General features: G+C 42.6%; 1 protein-coding gene across 2 annotated transcripts; it reads left to right on the top strand.

The window, feature by feature from the left end:
* Positions 1-12,590: 12,590 nt before the first annotated feature.
* sp7 (Sp7 transcription factor) lies at positions 12,591-16,157 on the top strand. Of its 2 annotated transcripts, none has more exons than XM_061290679.1 (2): positions 12,591-12,713; positions 13,179-16,157. In XM_061290679.1, exons 1-2 carry the CDS (start codon positions 12,678-12,680, stop codon positions 14,499-14,501), a joined length of 1,359 nt encoding a protein of 452 aa, XP_061146663.1. In that variant the 5' UTR covers positions 12,591-12,677; the 3' UTR covers positions 14,502-16,157. The 2 variants fall into 2 exon arrangements, with proteins under 2 accessions (XP_061146663.1, XP_061146664.1); XM_061290680.1 differs by having other exon boundaries at positions 12,615-12,713; positions 13,183-16,157.
* Positions 16,158-25,011: the final 8,854 nt, after the last annotated feature.

Genomic DNA, 25,011 nt, shown 5'->3' with positions numbered 1-25,011 from the left:
TGTGAAATAATCCCTAATTTTGAACCTTCTATCTTTCTTCTTGTCGCATTTATTGCCTTGTCAGTCTGCAGTAATTGTCCATGTGGAAAAATAATCCCAGCAAAATAATGTTAAAATATTACGTGCAGTATGAATACAAAAAAAAAAATCTGTGATGGAGTGAGGCTGCAAAAAGTCAACCGCAATATTGCGAAGGACCACCGCACAACGTTGCAAAAGTGTTTGATGAAATTTAACAACTACCATCTGGATTTTCTTTTTTGGTAAAGTGGCTTTGCTTACTGTATTCATGTTGTGGCATTTTTCATGCTTGTCCGCAGAGAAACCAAAGGCGGAGTTCATACATTAGTCATGAATTTTTCATCCAAAACATTTGCGTCTTCACAAGCGCGTATGCATAAAACCCAATCCAAGTGGCTTAAATGGGGGACGAGGAAGCGGGGGAGATTTGAATCCAGGGGTGTCAAAATGATGGGAGGGGGGGAGGAAGGAAGGAAGTGGAGTGGGGTCGCAACAAGAGAAGGAAAGATAAAACATGGGCGCTGGAGGGATGTCACGGCTGGAGGGAAGGAGTGGGGAAGGAAGGAGGAAGAGGAGGAGAGGGACGGGGGTGCTGAGGGGCGATGGCGGGGGGCTCATTAACCAGTGCGAGATTGGAGCCTCCGTCGCTCGCTCGCGTTCGACCGCACTGACGCTTTGATGAGGTCTGCATCCTCCAGCCTCAATCAGTCCCACATGAGTCTTACCGAGATGCCAGAGAGGCAGAGGGGTACAGTGTGTGTGTGTGTGTGGGGGGGGGGGGGGGGGGTGACAGGAAGAATCAACGGAACGAGAAAGCTTTCAAATGGCCCAGCGGAAAGAAAAGAGCCATAAGGGGAAGGAAATGTTGGGATTTTTATATATTTGAAAAAAATCAAAGCCACGGTGAGAAATGCTTTGAAATTCTTGCTTGTGAAAAAATAAACTACTGTCTGGAGTGGGGAATGGTTTTTACCATCCAAAAGTATTTCAGCGGACTCATGAGTCATTGTGAGAGTAGGGATGATAAAAGATGAAGAAAAAAGAAAAAGAAAAAAAATGCTCTGACTGTGCATGGTTTTGCATAGCTGTGGAATGGAAGCCTCTTGACCAGTTCAAGTCTGCGAATATTGTCAAGCGTTTTGAGTGCTTTGCACAGTCAAGCGGTTCTGCTTTCCAACCTCACGTTGTCCTTTGCTGCAGCCTTTCTTTGTGGACTTTGCAAGTTTGGTCCATGAAGACTCAAATTGTCCATATGAGTGTGTATGAGTGTGAATGATAGCCAATCATGAAATTGCGCAGCATATTTCCCAACTATACAGACAGTTGAAGCTTGCATTCATACTCACTCAACAGGGCGAGGTGAACAAGTAGCTCCTTTGGATGAGATTAGGTCCCCCAACAGGTCCGCCATATTGAGCTAACCTCTTCCCATAATGAAGTTTCCAGTGGGTCACAGTGGTAAACCGAATCAGAAAATGCTCCTAAATGCGATGTACACCATGTCCAGCTCGTGTAGGGTCAAAGAGGACAATAGCGCACGCTTAAAAAAAGACAACCCGCAACTGTCTGAGGTTATCTGTACGTTAACTGGAGCCTGAATGTAACTGAAGCCGTTTCCAGTCCCAATCCCCTTCACCACTTGGCAAACGTATAGAAATGAGGTTACTTTATTGGTTTCCTTAATTGGTGCCAGTTTCCATTTTCATTTCCAGAAACTCGCAGCGGCCCAGCATTGGGTTTCTTTTCCGCACACTCACACACACACACTAGGGGGGAGGACAGATATCAGTAGCAGACACACACACACACATCACCGTGCTGCATATGTAAACATATTCCCAGACTGTTTGTGCTTTGTTCGGTTAACGTGCGTGCACTGACTCATCAGCCATTGTGGCCAAGGGGAAGACTTTTGCAGTAAGTGCATCAGTGGAAAAGAAGAAGGCGATCGCCATATTTCTCCAGTTGTGGAGTAAATCACACAAGGAATACACAAAACTCACCACAAAGTGAGCACAAAAGCCACCGTGACGGAGGAGCAGAAAAGGGAAATGAGGAGTGCGCTGGGTAAAAAAGGGGATGCGGGAAAAGTCAACAATGCAAAGACACGTTTGGATATATGAAGCTGGTAAATATGAAAGTAAAAACTGGTAAAGACACGTGTGTCGGGGAAACACCCTGCGAGGAAAAACATCTCTAAACTCTCAATATGGTGAAAAAGTATAATTTACGACAAAAACTTTTGGGAAACGCATCACACTGAAAATAATGATAAAACATAAATACAAGTGTATGGTTGCAATGTTATAGGAAAAACAGATAAACAAATATAAAACAAATATGTCATATTTAATCATGTTAAAAACATCTTAAAACACTTTATAGAGGAAAAAAAACAAACTTGTTCTAGCAAAAAAAAAGTTAAAAACTCAATTTAAAACATCTTTTTAACGATTTAATCCAAATGTTTTTTTTTTTTTTAAGAAAATGCTTTCAATTAAAAATATCTTTGAAGTTATTCCCTCTAAATGATCATTTTCATTTATCCACTCAAAGTATTTAATTAAAAAAAGGTTATTCACCCTAAATAATGAATTTCAGTCATTCCACAAAAATATTTAAAAAATTTTTTTTACTAAGGTGCATTTCATTTTGTATATATACCCATTTTTTTCTCCATTTACATTCAAGCCAGTCCTGTTCCTGGAATGAGTTGCTGTTCACATGTCACCACACTAATAAAAGGCATAAAAGATTCTTATGTTAGATGTCGTCAGGAATCTCTCTCGCGCACGCGGAGACACATCCACTGGGAGGGGCCCAATCACTGCGACGCATTACCCCTCTGAACACACACGCGACCCATTATTCACCAACTGTTCCTCACAAATGCGATAATGATAGGCTTTGGCCCTTGACAAAACAGCACCAACACACACAGCATGTAGCTTCTGTTTACTCTCATCCCATCCCTTATTATTATATATAGATTATAATTATACGTACATTTATCATTTCCCCCAACACTCCGCTGTCTGCCAAGACCAGTAAGCTCTTTGCTATACAAACGTCTACATCTCATGCGCGGTCTTTTCTGTCTTTATCCTTTTTAGTCTTGCTTTGTGACTGTAGCGCCATTTTCTTCAGGCACAGTCATTGGACGAGTGACTAATATATAGTATTTGTTGTTTTTTTGGTAAGTGGCAAGATTTTTGGTGATCATTTTCAATAATGTGATAATGTTCAAATTTTCTTGGCAGAGGTCGGGGGCGCTAGTTAGTCGTTTTCACCCATCGATGGTGGACATTTCATTCATGAGAGGGCTCACAAACGTATCAAGCACACTTGACTCAAATTGATGAGGAGGTTGGCTATTTTGGCTCAAAGCTGCCCTTTTGGGAAAATTCCAGGGCGTGTATTATTATTACGAACTCCTATGACAGGAATTTACCCTTAATGGGCCCCAATCGGAAGCAGGTATCCTAGACAGACGGGGCCACGCTAAATTATCCAGCTTTTTGGCCTATGCCATTTAATGTGTGCGGGTGTTAAAGCTGGATGAACATTTAGAGGATTCGCGATGAGGAGAAGGCACCGCGAGGGCCCGGCTTGAATTATTACTACTTTTGTCAGTTTCAAGTTATTCAATGATCCATTGTGGGTTTTGCTCTCTTTAACGAAAGGGCGCACCAATAATTTTGTCCATGTGTGCGATTAGTCAATTTCAAATGACGGGAATCATATTTTTGAGACTGTTGATCAATGATGACGAATTTCAAGCAGTGGGAAGGTGCACAGGCAGTTTGTGAGTTGGCAGGCCAAAGCCCCATTGTGCAGGGAAGACCACAGGGCCTCCCTTCTCCGCGCTCCCCTCACCCCATCCAGCCCGCCACAACAAAGGGCAATTAAATGCCGCCGCGCTGCCAGCTGAGGGGCCGACCGCCAGCCACACTTCCACAAACAGGCCCGAACCAAAGGAGAGAAGCAATAAAAGCCAACCTATCCAAAAGTAAACCCCCTTTGAGCCCTTTCCTCCCCCCCGCTGATTCGAACCAGAAGGTGACTGGCTGGCTGTCTTTTTAGACATATCGTTTACTATCGCCACCAGGCTGCATTATTACCACGTGTGCACGTTTGACACGAAGACGTTAACCCACACGGCGAAGCATTACACAAACGCACGTCCATATAGTTGCCGGGGGTGAAATGTCGACACGATCAAGAGATTTGGCGCTTGACTCGAGTGACAGGAGAGCCATTCAGCTCCTTAGTCGAGCCACTGAATGAAAACAGACCAGATTGGCGAAAATGTCCGCCAATCACACCGAACTGCTTTCGGACCATCAGCGTTACCTACATAACTGCTTTGAAATATACAAATTGAAGCAATATACTAAATGCAGCCTCCCGAGTGGACAGTTTGATGGAGTGGAAAATACAAGTTGTCAATTTACACTGAAAACAATATTTTGTCAGGTGGTAGCACAAAAGAAACTCAACTGGATGCAGATGTATTTGGAAGTAAATGCTATTTAATGTGCCTCAATTTTCTTCAGTCTAAAAAGGGAAATATCAAATTAGTTTTATTTTATTTAATTACTTTATATATTTAATTTTGTTGTGATAGGAGTAGGAAGAGGTCAAATCTTGTCTTTTCTTGGTTGGACTGCTATTAAAGTATTTTTCATCTTTCATAAATTAATAGTATATGAAAAGTACTATACTGTGCCTTTGAAATATTTTTTAAATTTACAATGTTAAGTTTTGAAAACAATTAGCATTATTTTATCTTATTTCTTATCTTGGTAATTTGCAGTAACACGAAACCCAAGATAATTCTACTGCACTGCAAACTGCATCCATCATACAATAAAACATTTGCTGAAAATTCCAACACGTGTTTTTTTTTTTTTAAATACATGACACTATGTGGCTGCAGTTGAACTATCTCCAAGGGGAGCAAACATTGGAATGACACTTTTGGATGGCCGATATTTAGGTTTAGCCTTCTTTCTGCCCTGTGACCCCAGCAGAGGGCAGGATTGCTGGGAACTGCTGCAAAGACGTCGAAAGCCATGTCGACAGCGCCATTGACCTAAGCCCAACCCACCCTGGCCCGGGCCGGCTCGGCCGGGATTCAGCGTGGGCCGCATCGCGGTGTCTCTGGTCAGGCAGCCTGGAGCCCTTGGGCGCTGGCAAGGGGCGCGGGCGTCCGGGAGGGGCCCCCTCAAAAGCCATCTACGAGGGGCCACACCCACGCGGGGCCATTACGGTGGATGCTGTTCTGGGCTTCACCCGAGGCCGCCCGACTGCCATTTTTAGCGCAGCACCAGAGTAGACCACATGCTGTGGCTTCGGGCTAGCGGGGGGAAGGACGTTTTCTTTATTTTCGCTCAAAGCACCAAAGAGCTTTGGGGAGAATTTCGACATTTGCACTCCGGTTGACTCAGCCGGCGCGGACAAATTGTTCCTACGCGCCACCATTTTGAACGGGAAAAAAATGTAGAGAGAGCGTTCTCAATCTCATATCTTGCGCTGCCGTCTGCCATCGTTTTGAAATAAAGTTATTTGAAGATGCAACTGTTTACGTTTGCTCGTTTCTCAACGTTTGGGAAGAATGAGAAGGATTCATTTTGGGGATCTTGTCAAGTATGCCATGTTGGGCCCTGCACAGTCTCATTTTAGGAGGCAGCATGTGGGCAGGAGCGCTGGGTGGTCTGACGAAATGAAGTCGAGCTTCCTCTTGCACACACATATGGCACAGCTTGGCCTTTTTTGTGTTTGTTTTGATTTTTGGGGTTTCATGTTATAAGTAATAAAAGTCTCCATGAGCTATATGCTTATTTTACCTTGCTTATAAGACCTTTTCTATTTCACGACTGTGCTTCTACTCCACCCACCTTGTCTTTTTTTTCTCCTTCCGAATCTGAGCTTCTTGAACTTGACAGCCTCTCCAATTTTTGTTCATCTTGATCCCCTTTTCTCATCTTGACCAGGAAGTGCCCACACATCAGTCCCCTCTCCTCAAAAGGAAATACAAATCAAGCACACTTCACTTGGGTTGCACCCAATCACTCAATAAAAGACGGGGGACATCCGATACTCTCGGTCACCCGACTCCTGCAGACGAGGAGATTTGACGCGCTTGAAGATCCCCCCTCGTGCCGCCAGCTCAATATGTCTCTGATAAATAAACGACAGATCCCCGATCTCCCCAAACCACACGATTGCGGGTGCGAGGAGGCATCGAGTGTGAAGCTCCGAAAGATCTTCGATTAATGGAAGAGGCGCTTGAGGCACGGTCACTTTTTTGTCTTGAGAGCCGTGGACCACAAAGTTGAAGAGATTTGAAATATTGGCAGTGCAGACAGGAGGAGTTAAAAGAGACATTTTCTGACATTTTTCACAATTTCAAACTATTTGCTTGAGTCTTAAAAGGACTCTATCAAAAACCCTAAAAAAAAAAACGGAGTCTATATCATCATACGGTGCTTCTGAGTTTACATTTTGCATTGGAAAGAAAGACAGAAAGACAAAATGAAAGAAAAGTCAAAAAGTCAAAGTCTGCTTTATTGTCAATTTCTTCACATGCCAAGACACAAAGAAATCGAAATTACATTCCCACTATCCCCAAAAAATAAAAACAAGAAGGCACAAACAATGAATAAATAATATATAAACAAATAAACACAATAAATAAGAGGAGCAAAAATGGAGCAAGTGTGCATGCAGCAGACAGTCAGAATATAGCGCAAAAGTACAGGACGCTACGCAGAAGGGGGGAGAGAGTTCAGGATTCTAACAGGCTGGAGAATGAAGCTGTTGGTGAGTCTGGTGGTGCGGGAGCGCAGGCTCCTGTACCTCTTCCCAGAGGGCAGAAGATCGAACAAAGAATGAGCGGGGTGAAAGAAAGAAAGAAAGAAAGAAAGAAAGAAAGAAAGAAAGAAAGAAAGAAAGAAAGAAAGAAAGAAAGAAAGAAAGAAAGAAAGAAAGAAAGAAAGAAAGAAAGAAAGAAAGAAAGAAAGAAAGAAAGAAAGAAAGAAAGAAAGAAAGAAAGAAAGAAAGAAAGAAAGAAAGAAAGAAAGAAAGAAAGAAAGAAAAATTGGGCCTTTCCACCATGTGGGATATTTTGGTACATCCAAAGATTAAAAAAAAACCCACAGAAGTCAATTTGACTTAAGTTGGGTGTAGGCAGGGTTGGGGGGTAAAGATGACTGGCGGTGGCACACGCACCACACATGGAACAGATCATGGCACGTATAGCGTTAAGATTTACCCATATGAAATAAAGCAGCCCAAAAAAAGAAAGCTTCCCCAACTTCTGGCTGAGCTCCACCGCGGAGTAATGAGCTCCCACCCAAACCTCAGCAGCAGCTGCTGTCAGGGTCTGGGGGCACTGACTAAATATATAGGAAGCTGTTTGGCAAGAGCGGAAGGTGCAGACCCCCCCCCCCCCCATCCACGGTAAAAGATGCCATTTTTACACCTTTATTCCTGTTTGGCAATCACACCAAACGAGTGCCCGCCAAAGTCAAAAGGTAAGCAGAGCTGCAATTGTGTAAAAAACACAAATAACACGACTCATTTGCTGATGTTGGAAATCTCTACATTATTTAGCCATTTGATTTTGGTTTCATCATTATTGTCTGTGGTAACACTGTAAAAAACATAATTTCTCTCTTCAATTATATTCATAGCAATGCAGTACAAAAATGAATGAAAAATGCCGCACACTTGGATGGAAATGCAATTCTAACATGACACATATCAAGACAAGGAAACATACACGTGTCTCACCCTCGCTTAACTCACAAATAAATTATTGTCGCCCACAAGACCCCGCCGCACTCAGCTTCACGAGCTACACTGACTACTCATGTGGTGCTTTTCTTGTGTGTCTGTGCAGCCCACCAAGTTTACTGTCTAAAGGAACAATCATTTAGATATTTATGGCTCTCCAAGCCACGAGAGAGACTTTTCAAACGTACATGTGCAGTGTTATCATATTGTGTAAAAACAGTATCAAGTCTGGGATGGGGGGACGGTAAGGCAAACGGCGTGAGGTTCCACACGCTAGTCGAGTTAGCGCCTCACCGGGTCTGCAGTACGTTTGAGCCGCTTTGATAAATTGACGCACTCAACCTGTATTTCTCAAGAAAATGCTTTTTCAGTTTATTATGTTATAGTTGGCCGCTGTGTACATTGGGAAGACGTATGGCACCGAGCCGCTGCTGCTGTAAGGTTCGGGTTTTCCATTTTTAGATTTGTTTTCTTTTACTTAAACAAGGGCGTTACAGTTCGATTGTTTAGACAATTGCTGGGGTATAATATTTCTGCCGTGTAAAAATATTACACAAGGTAAATGTCTTGTGGATGGTATAAAACATAAGTCACTTTATTCATTTAAGTAGCCAGAAATGTAGTCCAAACATTCCCACCGGGGAACAGTCCAAATGAAGAGATGGCCACCCTGAGCAATGGACACCTGCTGGGCGCCATTTAAGTGGCCGCGAGTTTTTGTGACAAACAGACAGATTACAGGCCACGATGGCAACTTGTTTGCCGTGAGGAGGCTGTAAACTGGACTCCATTCTAGAATCTTGTAGAAGTATGTCATGCATTAGTCAGAAGATTTGCTTGTATCTTTTATGCAGACTGGACAATTTGAAGTGTTTTTTAAAAATTCCTGTGTCAACTATGGTAGCCCATGTATTGTCATTGTCGCCTTGGCCGTGCTAAAAATGACTGTCAACGCATATATTGCAGTTTTAAGAAATTCTTGCGCTGGTCCAAGGGCAAAAAAGTAAAAAAGCTAATACGTAAAGAAAATACTCATGTTCGTGTGGACATGGCTTGAGTCCAATGCCTGTCCTTAGTCTGGAGGAGTGAGATTTGATACCATTGGAAACACACAAAGGGGATTTCAGTCTGCTTCTTAATGCACGTCGTCTCCCCATTTGCATTGTGCCATTCGGAAAAATCTGCAGACGCTGAGGCGTTACGTGCTTGCCGCCATGTCTCCCCACTGAGTATGTTCTGTCCACCGGTTACCCTATTGGCGGTCACATTACTCAAAACCGCCCTTTTTGCCCCGAAGCGTGGAAGACTGACCAGGTGTTTTTTTTTTTTGTTTTATCATAAAGCACGTCGTCACTTCGCATGTTTGAAAGCCAAAAACGAGGGAAAGGTGACTCAGATTCGAAGCCACAATCTCCAGCATGGATGGAACTACAAATGGAACCCCCCTCCCTCTGTCTGTCCGTCTATATAGCCCCCATCACGTGAAAATACACACACACATTTCTCTCATTCGCTCTCATTTTCCGTTGACAGGCGCTCTCAATCTTTGACCACACGGCCTGGAAAAATAGCACAGAGTCATGCTGCAAGGCAAGTCTATCCCTGACCCTGATTCCCTCTCACCACATTTCCATCAAGCAGCAAAGTCAAACACTTCTAATCATTTTGGTTCCGCCCCCCCGCCTGCCGTTGAAGTATTATGAACATTGTTAATTTTCTGAGGTCCGACAAAGCATTGGAGATATTCCATGGATGAGTCACTACGCACTTTGGTGGCACGTGATACAAAAGCATCCGAGACAAATGAGAAGAGCGGACGCCAATTAAGCTCTCAGAGAAGCGGGTTAGAAACAAAGATGCGATGTAGCTAAACCAATGTGCCAAACCTCGGTGTAACTATTTCTGAAAAGAAGGCCGCTCGATGACCTTGGTAAGGAAGTTGATACGCCTACAGTCCCAGATCATAAAATAATGCAAACAAAGTGGGACAACTTACACAAATTGTCAGGAAGAAGATAAAGCAAATCATATTTTTAGATTGGGGGTGAGATTTGTATCTCGCTTCTTCTCAACTAAGATGAGCCCCAATTTAGCCATGACCTTAACAAGTGCTATAGAAAATGGAGTGATGGATATCTAAAAGAAAACTAAAGAGGCCAGTTTCTAAGAGGGAAACAGTGACAATTTGGATGAATTTCAGAATATGCGGAAAGGCAAAGAATGCTGTGATTTTTTTTTTTAATGTACTAAATCAAAATAATCTCTTATTTAACATTTAGCCTCATTTAGCCTATTAGCTTTTTAGCGTTGATGTTTGCACTGGACACCATTCAAGCTAGGACCGCGACTGAAGGGAAAGCTAGTTGTCAACACAAAATCACGTCTCGGAAAATAAAAAAATAAAATAAAAAATAAATAAAACTGCAACTTGGAAGTGGAGTAAGGGAAAGCCTTTTGAAAGGACTGTTAAGAGCTTTACGCATTTCTCTAATTACACCTTTGGCTTGCCCTCGTTTTGATGGGCAGCTATAAACGAGGAAAGCCAAAGATTCGGAGCATGGTAACTCTTGTAAAGCCGGGGCGAAGCGGCCGCTCGCAGTTTTAGCCTCACCTGCCCTGTCATTTTTACTTGTATGTAAAACGGTAAACATTAACGAGGCGTTAAGGAAAGGAGCGGCTTTGTTAATAGCTAGAACCTGTAATGGGCCTCATGCCAAATGAGAGGGGACGGAAATCCCTCAAGACTGCTTCGGAAGATTTGATAAGCTTTTATAACACATCGAAGGCGTAGACTAGGGGCCACCTGCTAAATATTTTTAACTGGGCTGGCACATTTTGAAATATTAGAATTAAAATATACAGTGGAACGGAAAATTTGATGTTTGACAAACACAGGGTAAAGTGTCCCCTATCCTGACCTTCCTTCAATTTTTCTAGATTTGGGCCAGAGTGGAAAAAGTTTGGACACCCCTGGTGTGGATGGATGGATGGATGGATGGATGGATGGATGGATGGATGGATGGATGGATGGATGGATGGATGGATGGATGGATGGATGGATGGATGGATGGATGGATGGATGGATGGATGGATGGATGGATGGATGGATGGATGGATGGATGGATGGATGGATGGATGGATGGATGGATGGATGGATGGATGGATGGATGGATGGACAGACAGCACTTGCCTTTGTTCTTTCACTTGCAGCCCTTCTTGGAATGGGAAAATAAAAGCGACGGAGGTTAGCCGGAGAGCAGACTCCCAAATATAGCCGCTGTGTTCTTGTGAGGGCCAGACTCTCCCCGACGACAAGCCCAGCTCCGACCGTGCCCTGTAATTGAGGAGAAAATAAGGACAGAAATTATATGTTTATTTTTGACAACAATTTTAATCTTCTGTGCTCGCCTTCACGAAAAAATGAGACGCCCACAAGAAGGAGATGAGAATATGTCTTTCTGACTCAAAGTGGAGAGGTTTTTTTCTTTTTGGGAGAGTTTTTTTTTTTTTGACCAACAAATGAAATAAGACAAACAAACAGCTTCTCAGCTGGGAAAACAACAATTCACTTGTATGCATGTCCTTGTTTCAAAGACTTTGAATGAACAACATGAGCTTTAACGCAAGATAGAAACACGCACGAAAATCTGAACCAAAAGCCCCACAAAAAAATATTTCCCCCACCAAACCTCTAAAGGTAAAATGATTAGTTGTATGTATACTTGAACAATTGTGTGTGTCCCCACACACAATTCTGATTTCAAATTCAATTCTTAGTTAAATATATAAGAAAGAGCTGTGTATCTTTGCAATAATATGACACATGAGTATGATTTTCAGTCAAAATGTCCCATTTGTGGAAACCATGACAGCGAAATGACCTCATACTGACCAGGACTCATTCAACTCACTCAAAACTAACTTTACCTTTTTATGTCCTTGTCCATGGCGTTTTGAATGGACAAGTCATTTTATCCTATTATTGTTCAAAATTGCTAGTTGATACATTAAAATCAACCAAATTTTTGTGGTGCGACGCCAATCGTCAAAACGCATTAAAGTAGCACACAGTCTGCCTGGGGACATGAGCAATCTATTCTTGATGAACAATGCCAGAAAGAAATTTCCATGAGTTGCACATGCAGTTTTACAACCGTTCATTCGTCATTTGTTCCCTCTTTTCATCAGTCACCCCCCCAACTTTCTTTTTATAAATGGGCTTTATGTGATGTGATAATCTCCTCCTTATTTCAACGACTTGATCTTGTTTTTCCTCTCCTGTTTGTGCTGCTCACTCGATGTGAGCTGTCATGTCAAAACTTCCATTGCATTGGAAATTTATGCTTGAAACCAGAATAATAAAATCTAGATTATAAACCACAAAATAAAACTGTGGAGTCTTTTTTTTTTTTTTTTTAAGATCAACTATGGTGTATGAGCCATGAGGATCTTTTGTGATTTTTCCACCTTTAATTTATATTCTACTCCCGTCTCCAAACATGAGACTCAGTCATTCATCTTAATGGAAAAACTGTGCTAGCTAATACTAGATAGACTATCAATCAAAATGAATGTCTACAAGGCAATTGATGAACAACCCATTCATGCGTCTGTGTTTGGGAAGGCGGGATTGTGCGCTCTCATCTACCAATCGGCATCTATTTTCCTTCATTCCCCCAACCCGAGCTCTGCCTCTTCCAGGCGAGCCCCAAGCCTGTAATTAGGGGGGCCGGGCTCCCGGAGACTCAAAACACATCCACGCGTTGCTGCTCAACTTCTTCCAAACTGTCCCGGGACTCTGAGCTGCGCCTCTCCCGCTGCACCTCCAGCTTCCTCTAGGATTTTGTTTCTCAGGGATGGCCGCATCGATTCTGGAGGTAGGGAATCTCATTGTAAGTATGGAAAACTTTTTTTGTCCCCTTTCAAAGTTGATATTTTAAGTGGTTGCACGTTCTTGTTATTTCTCTCAACTACAGCAGAATGATATTTATTGCAATGAGGAGAAACTGCATGATACAAGACAGAATTGAAAACAATGAGAAAAAGTACTACTAAAAACAAAATATCCTCGATTTAAGTGATTAGCCCAAATATTCCAGTATGATGAATGCAAAACTACACATTGTTACATTTAGCGGGAGGTTTTGAGACAATAAAAAACAGCAACCAAAAAAGTCTAAAGGTGCAGTGCTTGACCTCCACAAGCATAAACACGTGCTGCCTGCCATAGCCTTGAGCACTTTGCAAGCACAGGAAGAGCCAGCAGTGGCGTCGGGACATGAGTTTTGTATTAGTGTTGACACTGACAGAAGCCCCACGAGTCAGACACACAGTCTCATGTTGTTCTTCCTCCCCAGGAAGACGGGCGCTATGGCTCCAGTCCTCTGGCTATGTTAACTGCTACCTGCAACAAGTTTGGCAGCACCAGCCCAGTGAGGGACTCTGCAACACCCGGTAAGAACGGCGGCACTAGTCCACTAAAGAAGCCCTACAACATGACCTCCGACCTTCAGACGGCCAAGAACGGGCGCACCGCCGATGGCAGCGGCCTGGCGGACTCTTACAGCGGTTCCTTCACTACAGCCGGTGGCGGCGGACTGCTCACCCCGACCGGAAGCCCCCCTCCTACGACCGGAGGCTACGCCACAGAGTACAACCCTTTCTCTCACTCCTTCCAAACGTCCGTCTCCCAGGACCCGTCCCTGTTAGTGTCCAAAACCCACGCCACGGCAGACTGCCTCACCAGCGTCTACACCTCGTTGGACATGACGCACCCTTACGGCTCGTGGTACAAAGCCGGTATCCATCCCGGTATTACGGCCGCTCCGGCCAACGCCACGTCCTCTTGGTGGGACGTCCATCCCAACTCCAACTGGCTGTCTGCGACCCAGCCTCAGTCAGACGGAGGTCTCCAGGCCTCTCTGCAGCCTGTGGCTCCGCAGGCTTCCCTGAGCCCCCAGCTGCCTAATTACAGCACCGATTTTACCACCTTGAACCCAGCTCCCTACCCTTCTGTGGGACTGGGTTCGTCCTCGCATCTCCTCCAGCCGTCCCAGCACATGCTGCCCCAGGACATGTACAAGCCCAAGCCGGTGCAAAGTGCTGGGCTAATGGAGAGTCCCATGGGCTTAAAGCCAGCGAGGGGATCAGGGGGCTACGGGGGAAGCTCGACACCCACAAGGTCCTCGTGCGACTGCCCCAACTGCCAGGAGCTGGAGCGACTGGGAGCCTCGGCCGCATCCCTAAGGAAGAAGCCGGTGCACAGCTGCCACATCCCTGGCTGCGGGAAAGTGTACGGCAAGGCGTCCCACCTCAAGGCCCACCTGCGTTGGCACACCGGCGAAAGGCCCTTTGTGTGCAACTGGCTGTTCTGCGGCAAGCGCTTCACCCGTTCGGACGAACTGGAGCGCCACGTGCGCACCCATACGCGGGAGAAGAAATTCACCTGCTTGCTGTGTAACAAGCGCTTCACACGTAGCGATCACCTCTCCAAGCACCAGAAGACCCACGCCGACTCGGCGTTGCAGGGGAAAATCGCGGGCGCCGAGGGGGACTTGGACCACCGGGTCGAGGAGACAGCAGAGATCAACGCCAGCAACGGCGAGCCAATCGCCAATGGAGACGAAAAGACGGGGGTGCCCGCCGGAGTGGAGAACAGCGGTGGACTTTTGGAGATCTGAAGCCTCAACTTAACCCAGATCTTTTTGTTTCTTTCCTTTTGTCCCAAACATGCCCAAGAGATCAATGCAATAAATGACTGCGCAGTGGCGGGCCGTGCATCTGGTACTTGGGTTTTCCGTGGGAATTTACCCGACTTATCCCACCACTATTATGTAGCAGTTATAGAACTGATCAATACTATTGAGAAATGCAAGATAACGGGTCACCACTTTGCCCTATTGGCCTTGTGTTTGTCATTTGGAGCAGTTCTGAATCAACATTAATAACATGTCAAAAACAATTATTTAAATAAAATACATCATATTCACCGGAGACGCTTATCATTAAATACAACAATGTGCTCAGATTGCCACAGACATGTTCTGCTTGTCAAAGTTAGCTGTGACAAGTCAGAGAATGGAAAAATGCTGAGGCTCATTGCGGGCCAGTCTGATTTCGTTAAAGAAACACACTCATTGCCAACATAGTGAGTTAAGTTACATGGGCCAGCACTACTGATTCTGATGCCTTGGGTAGATTGGACTGACATGGTAACGATGGCAAATTCTGATTGGATAAAAAAAAAGCAAACATCCACATACATGTAAGCAGCAGTGAGGAATATAAGTTGGAAATGTACGTCAGTGCTTTTGATAGCATTTCGGCCTTGACAATCATTTCATTTCCTCTTGCCTGGACCGTAAGCAAGCATCGCCATGTAAATACGAGCAAGTCTTGCAAGCAAATATTTTCAGCAACCAAAAAGGAAAACAACGAAGGCTCGCACGTACGTCCACGTTTCTAAACCCAGCATGCATTTTTTTTTTTTTTGCCTTTCAAATGAGCGCAACCACTGGGGAAATTGAATCTGCACAGGCAGAGGGAAAAGTAGCTCCGAAGCCACAAGACGAGTCGTTTGAGAGCGAGACGTTTTGGTTAAGATGGCGGGCGGGCTTTTGACGGAGCCTTCCGCACATATCTGATTCACAGCTGTACTTTGATACTTCAGTCGTCGCTCTTGAAACAATCAACACGCAGCGGGACTTGACGCTTCTCGTTGCCCAAAAAAAAAAAAAGTGTTGTCATGTCAAAAGTCTTTTATCGTGCTTCCTGGTGTGTGTATTTTAAATTCCTATTTTCATGAATAATCTAATTTATGTCTTAAATTATAAACATTGCCGGTTGTATTGCAGCTTGCAGGGAAATGTCACGGCAGCGAGGCTTGCAAGATGAATGGAAGCCAGACAAATATAAAATTTAATGCCTTAATTTAAGACTATTTATTAGCTATAACAAGGAAGTTTAAGATTTATTTAAAGATCTTGACAATGACTATTTCTCTGTATGTATTCTTTTGAGTGTGAAGTCTTCCACACAAATGATGAATTAAGGGCTACATACTATATATTTTCAACAATATATAGATGGTTTTCAATGTGTTTATTATATTTTTCATGTTGTTTTTCCATTGAAACTGTAACCTTCCTAATGAAGCCATGTGCTTCTGTTAAAAAAAAAAAAAAAAAAAGAAATGCACAGTGAGCACTGTTTCAGTGTTTGCTTTTTGGCTGATGTGAAATAAGAAAATACTGTACATAGTGAAGGGCAAGTATGGTGTACATGTAAGAGTCCTGCTCTGTGACAATTTAAAAAAAAGTAAAGATATTTCAAAACAATTTGCAGACTGCATCCTTACAAATGATTTCACTTCCTGTCTTGTTTCCACTTCAACAGCTTTCATTGTCATTTGTAAGACAAACAAAGCACACAGGTGAGCCATTCGTACCACACAAGGACCTGCACTGTAGTTAACAACAATTGCACCTCTCTTAAGATTAAGAGGCGTAATTATCAGTCAGTCATGAAAAAAAGAAAAACACAAGGTGGAGAGGATTAGGACTGAGGGTAAGTGCTTGCATTGTTCAGGCGCTCCAACAAAAGAGACAATTGCTGTAAAGCAGGATGACAGACGTGATGTGGAGATACAAGTGAAGTCAGGGTAATGTGTTGCAGGCTGTCGGGAAAAACAAAAAGCAAAAAAAAAAACTATAATTTGATACCACCAAGCTACCGTCACCGCAGGTCCACTTTCCTGTCATGATAGTAAAAATGCTTGAGGTGGGTGGAGCTGGGCGTTTTAATAGAGATAAGCCCAGGAGAGACTCAATGCAAGTCCAAAATAGAGATGTGGATTCAAACTACATTTCTGAGTGGAAAATTGAGCCAATCTAAACATTTATTTAACTCTCTATTTACGTGCATTCTTATGGAACGCAAATTAATAAATTAATCGCATTACATTACGTTGCATACAGTTTCGTTGGCCTGGACTGATTTGAAGGAAATAACCTTAATAGTCTCCAGTATGCAATTCTGAGTTACCCTATTTAAAGTTTATATGTAAGGTTAAAGTTACAATTTGAGCTTTATGGGAGTTTGGGTTTTCTTTGGGCAGCACAGTGACTAGAGGTTATCATGTTTGCTTCATGTTTGAGAGCTTCTGAGTTTGAATCTTGACTCTCCTTGTGTTGCGTGACATTCGACATTAAATCTACAAGGGGGTTCTTAGTTTATGATTTGTTTCATTCCTATGGCAACGACATAAACCAAATTTGGACCTAAGGGCTGTGTCACTAACCTATGCTAGCGAAGTAGAAAAGTCATAATTACAGTAAGACAAAATAAATTAAAAACAGTAAGTTTGGTGGTAACTGAGCTTGTTCTCTTGTGCTGCGTTATCACGTATTTTTATGCACAAGCTAGTTTTTTTTGTCTATTTTCACAAAACCTTTTTCTCTATGTGTTTGTATTTGTACAGAAGCCTGGAACTGCCAATGTGGATAATTTTTTGACTGACTAATACATTTGAGTTGACGTGGTAATAGTACCTTCTAACATACTTGCAGGCTAAATGCAAATTTTTACATGCAAATACATTTGAACGTATTTGCCAGTCACAAATGATTACTCCACATTGGCGCTTCCATACATTTGCAATCACGGAAGCAAAAAAATAAACTTGGAATTGTGTCATTTGGACAGTGTAGTATAAACCCAGCAAGCAGGTGAGATGCCAAACAAATAAAATCAATCACTCCTTGATAATACTAATATATTTTTTATTCTATCGCAATAGGAAACATTCTAATAATCTTCCTTCTACAGTGACCCCCCCCCCCTCCCAGAAGCCACCGACTCACCAGTTGTAACGTTTACACTTAGAGGACTGCATGGTTCCAATTTGGGGCTTCTAATGAGCTGTAGTTGAGGTCAATTTATATAAAACGTCCCGGGGCCGGCTCTGTCATCAGGGAGCGCCGTGTTTATGGTGGTCTGAAGTGGGTGCATGGTCGAATCCGCAGAATAAAAGGCAAGCTTGGGTGATTGAGGATGGCTTGGACTTGGGTGTGTCAGGCCAATGAGGTAGGGAGAGTGGGGGTTTTGACAAGATGGTCAGCACCACGGGTATTTTTTGACATTTTTAAAACACACGCTCTTCCCCTCCACAGTGGCGGTGGCGGCCTGAGCTTTATTTTTACACGTTTTATTTAAAACGGCCAGGAAACATTAAGTGTAAACCATAAGGAGGAAAATAATCACGCTGGGACACACAAAGGCAAAACCACAAGGTGGACACTCTTTCCATATGTTTGAGCCACAAGTGCACTTCCGCTCCATTTCATTTAAAAATAAAACAGACTTGTTAAGAAACCAGCATATTATGTCATTAGAGCCCAGAAACACCTGTTAAATGAAATTACTTTTCATTTATTTTCATCCCAACACTGATTAGTTGAGCCTTAACACCTCAATATTTACATGAACAATAAAATGGAATTACCTTGAAAATCTTTGAATGACTTGAAGAGTAACTGTGCGCATGTTGTATGCACAATTTAAACATTTTACCTGTGTTATATTTTTACCTCCTTATGGTAAATTTAATTCCGGTTGGTTATCGATTACTTGGCTGATTTATTGCAAGAAATTCTGTTGAGTGTGTGAAAATGATTGCATCATGAAAGAATTGGGGCAAAAAGGGAGTACAGTACTTGGATGCAAACAGCAGAGGCGCTGTTGAGTCACTCAACTAGTTTGCCGGGTATAAAAACAGAAGTTCATGACATGGAATCTACCTTCCTGATATTATGTGCATTTCAGTGGTTATAAAAATCAATTAAATGTATGACAACAAAAACACCTCTTTTGTGATAGCAACACATTTCAAATATGACATATATTTTGATATTTTGAGTTCTTTCTAAATAAATGGTATATCATTATATTCACATATTATAAAACACATTTACAATGTCCATCATGCATCTTTAAGTACTGTCCAAGACACAGTACAATACAAGATGTATGTTATAATGTAGGTTTCACCTGAAGAGCAGAATCAATCGCACAATGGTGCATGTGCTCTCATAGCCACAGGCAAGAGTGCACACTGCTCCCCCACCGCCTATGAAAAGGGAGGTTTTAGAGGTTAACAATAAAACAAAAGCACAGGTGTCTGCAGGTGTGAGTGAGCACAACTCTGCGGCGGAATGCTGGCCAGCATGCCCGGAGGCTCGACAGAGAGGCCGTCAGTAACGACAAGATAAGGCTACCCGGCAAAGGGGACCCCGGGCCCAACATGTGACGAGGCTTAAAGAGGAAAGCGATAAGAGCGGTAGAAAGGTCAAGCCGTGTGATAGAGACTCCTTTGTTTGTCATTGCTTTATCAGGTACAGACATCATTGAGATCGACAAGCGAGGAAACAAATCGGGATAGATGTACAATGACTTCATTGTCTTTCTTTTTGTTGCACAGCGGTGCTTTGACTTACGAGCGATCCGAATTATGAGAGATATACAAAAAAAACGGCGTCACCATCTTACTGTGTCACTCTGCGATTCCTACTGATAAGTCGGTAATGCGTTGCAAGGTTAGAAAACACCACCAAAACACTTGTATCATAAATATTTTTATATCGAGGTATAAATGATTTAATATGTATTTTAATGTGGCAGTGTGCAGTATCAATCATGAAAGCGCCGCTCATATTTTTGACACTAATCATACATATGTAACCGCTCTTTTTTTTTTACACGAAAGCCGCCTTTAAAGTTTAAAAGGGAGCTACTCCCTCACTGCCCAGCGCACCAAATGCGACACTAAACGATGTCATTTTGTTTATAAGCAGCTGCGGGAGGCTTGTGGGTGACGCTGCACCCCTTTAAAAGATAATGTGCTCCCCATTTAATGGCCTCCGGATGACAAATTACTTCCAGGGAGTAAAAATTTAGCGAAGGAAATTGCAACATGTGACACAACATAAGACATGTATCCATGTTGAACATTCATAGTTAAATTAGAGACAGCAGAAACATTTTTGCCAAAGAGGCATAAAAAATGTTTTTTTCCTCTGCGGGTGGTTGGGTACCTCTGATTTAGGGATCTTTTTTTTACATTAAAAATAGTAACGTTTTGGGGTAATAAGTTAAATTCACAAGATTTAAGTTTGTGAAGGAAAATCTTTTAATTTCATGAAATTCAAGTTATGGTAAACGTAAATTACATATCCATGGGAATGTCCTTCACGTTTACCATCTAGTAATAGAAATATGATGACGAATATTCATTTAGGAAGCTATGATTGGTACTATGAGCTCCATTTTGGCCATAACGGGATAATACCATATACCGTAATTTTCGGACTATAAGTCGCGTTTTTTTTTTTTCATAGTTTGGGTGGGGGGGCGACTTATACTCAGGAGCGACTTATATATGTTTTTTTTTTCACAAATTTTTACTTGATCATTAACACATCACTTACTTACAAGTATAGTTGACCACTTCACATGTTATTTTTAGTATAGTTGATCACTTCACATGCTTCGATATCTTTATGTTGAACATATTCAAACATGAAAAATAGAGAGAAACAATCAAATAAAGTAATTAACACTTTAAAGCGCCATATCCTCTGGACATGTCCTCTATCACCAGGATGACATAAAGGATGAGAAATTTGATCGATGGATTTAATGATTTGGAGTGACACAAATGGTTTGATAATATTGTTGTTTATGTGATAGTTATTTAAAATATAGTATGGGCCTGTGGAATAATTGGAACTGCGGCGCTGCACACGGCATTGTTGACAAAGGACGATCGATGGATTTAATGAATTGGAGTGACACAGATGGTTTTATAAACGTGTTATTTATGTAATAGTTTTTTTTTTAAATAACTGAATGTTACGTCAGGCCCGTTCTCAGCTCCTCGTTTGTGTTTGTCACGTTAGCATACCGTATCATTTAGCCTATTGTTGCTCGTTCACGTCTGTTCTTGGTGTTGGATTTTGTTGAATAAATTGCCCCCCAAAATGTGACTTATACTCCGGAGCGACTTATATATGTTCTTTTTCACATTTTTGGGCATTTTATGGCTGGTGCGACTTATATTATCTCCATTCATAATCTTTATTTATTTCAGAGACTCTCCCCTCCTCCCTTTAAGGCCCTCTAATGGTTGGAAAAACACTTATGGAGGTTTTTGGACTGTCCTGACTTAATATCCTTACAGCACAGCAATAAAATGTTCTTTCCTTTGCAAGAAAAAAAAAAAAGTACTATCTTGACTGGATTGTGAGTGACGCTTAGCCTAAAACAGCTCTTGTTTTCTTTTTTACGCTCAAGCCACAAAATACTTCCGTGGAACATTTCAAGAGAAAGGATTTAAGGGGTTGATGGATACGAACATCCATCCATCCATCCATTTTCTGTACCGCTTAGTCCCCACTGGGGTCGCGGGCGTGCTGGAGCCTATCCCAGCCGTCATCGGGCAGTAGGCGGGGGACACCCTGAACCGGTTGCCAGCCAATCGCAGGGCACACAGAGACAAACAACCATTTGCACTCGCACTCACACCTAGGGACAATTTGGAGTGTTCAATCGGCCTACCAAGCATGTTTTTGGGATGTGGGAGGAAACCGGAGTGCCCGGAGAAAACCCACGCGGGCCCGGGGAGAACATGCAAACTCCACACAGGGAGGGCCGGAGGTGGAATCGAACCCGCACCCTCCTAATATAGAGTTAAAAAAAATCTGACACGTACAGTGCATACATTATAAAAAGTCTGTTCAAATGCCAAGGTAAATAATATCAAAACATAACATGATTAATGTGAATTACCTATACAATTCAATTGAAAAAAAGCCTCAGATGGCATTTAATGTCAGCACAAAATCTTCAAGTTTCTGAAAAAAAAAAAGCAGATTAAGCCTACTAGATTCTAGCCTACTACTACTATAACGGCTAAACTTTATTTGGAACAATCATTGGCAAGGGTGTAATGACATTTGACATGTTTGAAAATGATTTGGTTGATTCTGATCAAAGCCACATCCTTAAGAGTGTGTGTGCACACTTGTGAAAGCACATTACGTATCTCCGTTGTTTATTTTCTCTTCCCCATTTGAATAAATCTCTTTATTTTTTTCCACTTTAGTTGTTATGAAAAAATTCTTCATTATTTATCTTGGTCTCGGTTTTTATATCATAAAAACCTGGCATTTGAACAGGGGTGTGTAAATTTTTTTTTAATCCATCTTTCTTTCATACTTGTCACAGAGACAGCAGATGGAAAAGATATAGTCCGGCACAAAGCATCTGGAGTTTCAATGTTTTCTATAGACGGTTCCTGACAAATAAACAAATAAACTAACTGAAAAAGAGACAACAGAATGGTGGTTTGGAGCAATTAGAAGGAAAGAAAATAAAAGCGACAGTGAGAGTCAAATTCTGGAATGGGAGCAGCGCGGTTGGAAGCGAGAGCGGGGAGTCGGACTTGGCAAGGTTTTGGTGGAGACGAGTGTGGTGGTTCTGAAGTCCTCCAGCGCGAGGAGGCGCCAGTGTGTCCGGCGGGGGCCCGGACCGTGAGCAGCCTCAACACCCCCCCGAGCCACGGCCACAACGTCCCCCCCCCCCCACCACCACCGCCACCAGGCCTTGCCGCCACTCCATCCACCCTGAAGCCACTGGCAGCCTGCGCTTCGCTTTGTTTATTTAATATTCTCAAGAAATTGAAATATCTTTTGTGGTTTCCACACACACACACGCAATTACATGCCACTCAGCAGCACATAGTACACACACATTCACATGCACTTCCACGCATAGCTGTCCTGCATATATAAATAAATAAAGTTGGGTAATAACCTTCTCTTGATCTGTGGCCAATAATAGAATTGAAGAAAATCATTTTTGAATGGAGGAAAGAGGAGTGCCGTGTCTGACACCGTATGTTGCCTCAGCAAGCGCTACGTCTCGTTCGATGGAATATTCCCTGGCTGAAACCGAGGTTTTCTGCCTAATCTTTTTTTTCCCTGGGTTACGGTTCTTTATAAAGGACCCAGGCATTCTTATCGGGAACAGATTAGATAGCGGTATTCCACCTTCAATGGGAGAGTGAAGCAAAAAGTGGAGTGAAGCGGGTCATCAATACCAACCACTGTGATTGTGTCGTGACATCAGAGGCCAAAGCAAAATATGAACTCGCCAGGTGTAATCACATAACGACTACATTACTACAATTACACCATATGCATCGGTTATCCATTTAAAGCAGGGATGTCAAGTTTTCCTCTGAGGTTCTGTTTCATAGGTAGAAATGAGCATTTGTAAATAAATTACGAGGCTATGTTATCGTCTTTGCGCAAGTTCAATGTTTTGCAAGTCTGAGTGTGTGGCCTGCAAACGGAAAAGGTGCATATAAGGTGTTGAAGCAAGAAATGTCCATGCCAGTCTTCCTCTAAATGCTTATGCTCACAACCCCGTTGCATCTGTGATCATTAACAAAGCAATTTCTTCAGACGCAAATCCCTTAAACAGCCTTGGTTTTAGGGAGAGGGGGGGTTGCACCCCGACTCCTTGCCCCTCAAACAGCCACCAACCACGGCCGCTGCCAAAAATAATACGGGAGCGCCACTCAAACCCCGAGCCTCGCCACAAGCGCAGCTTGGCCGCAAGAGAGGGATCAAAACACACACAAAAAAGGAAACGCATCATATTGAGGAAGGAGATGGCGGGAGGGAGGGGGGGAGGCCTATCTGCTGATGATTTTGGCAACAAAAGGAAGCAGACGTACTTGTGCGGCAACCCGAGGCGAGCTGGAGGAAAAGTGTGTTTGTGGACACGCGCGTGCACTCTGGATGAGGCATAACGTAACAGCGAGACGAGCATTTATTCCTGATCTCATTCAGTCGATGATCTAACCGCCGACCCAATAAAAACACAAGCAGGCGAGCAAATTAAGCCCTGGTGAAACATGAGCGTACAAGGCGAACGATTAGCAAAAAGGATAAATAACGAGCGGTTTGTCTCCCGTAAGGACTGCCGCTTTTCACGGCTGGTTCGATTTTGGTGTTGCGCTTGGCAGAATGTGTGTGGCGCGCTGACGCCGACGGATAAAGCCGTCAGAAGGCCCAGCGCCGTTTCGACAGTGTCGCGGGATTAATTTGCTTCAACCGCAAGAGTAAAGACGGAAAAGCGGAAAATTTTCAGATGAGATATTTCATGGAAATGCTGCTACAACAGTTGGGCCGGGGCCTGTGAACTTGTGGGAATTTTTGTGGGGGACCTCGGCACACAAACCCATCCAAAGTACCAAGATTGAAAGGGGAAAATAATACAACACTAAAAGATTTGTGTATATAATCAATAAATCAGCTCCTGGTTGCTCAAATTACAAGAAACTAGATTTCTAACAAGAAACACAAACTGCTTTGAATCCACAATTTAGTTTACAAGCCATTACCGCTGACACACGGAAAAATGATTGTAGACCAATCAGCGCAGAAGCGTGGCTAGTTCTGCCCATTTTACTGACGTTAGTTGTCCAGCAGAAGCGTTCCAAAAGTAGCATGATTAACATGTGACAATTGAAGTGAAGCAATATTAGAAATGTATTTATTCTAAGATAATTTGTAACGACAAATTTATTTTAGATTTGCTATTTTTGTGGGTCTTTTGTAGTTGAAAGCGCGTGCCCGGTGATTCAATATGGCTGCAAACAGAGAGGTGTTACCTTACAAAAAATGTTGACCCATCCAGCTTTTACTTTACATACAGAGAACTGAAAGGGCATAATTCATCAAAAGCTAAACTTAAAAAGAAAAAATAAAGTTGGAAAAGCAAGTTAGATTTGTGGTATGTAAAAAATACCAGTTTAAAAGTCCGAAATGCGAAAAATATTTCCGTAGATTAAACTCTATGTTTTTAATGCAATAAAGTACACGCGTGAAGTAGAGTTAAAGCGCATTTAATATTTTAAGATCAAAATCCACACTACCTCAGATGTATGAATAAATGTCGCCCTCTGGTGGATCGAATGGGAACCATGACCACGGGTCTTTTTTCTTTTCTTTTAACAATCTACCGAATAATAATTTTTCCAATATCATTATACACAATTTTGTATAGGATTTGTATGTCCTTGCTGAGATTTTCCATGGTATAACAACATAATTGCTGATTGCAAAA

The sequence above is a fragment of the Syngnathus typhle genome, linkage group LG11 (assembly GCF_033458585.1).
Source record: "Syngnathus typhle isolate RoL2023-S1 ecotype Sweden linkage group LG11, RoL_Styp_1.0, whole genome shotgun sequence".
NCBI lineage: Eukaryota > Metazoa > Chordata > Actinopteri > Syngnathiformes > Syngnathidae > Syngnathus > Syngnathus typhle.
The sequence above is the reverse complement of the archived record's forward strand: the minus strand, read 5'-3'. Positions and strand labels throughout refer to the sequence as shown.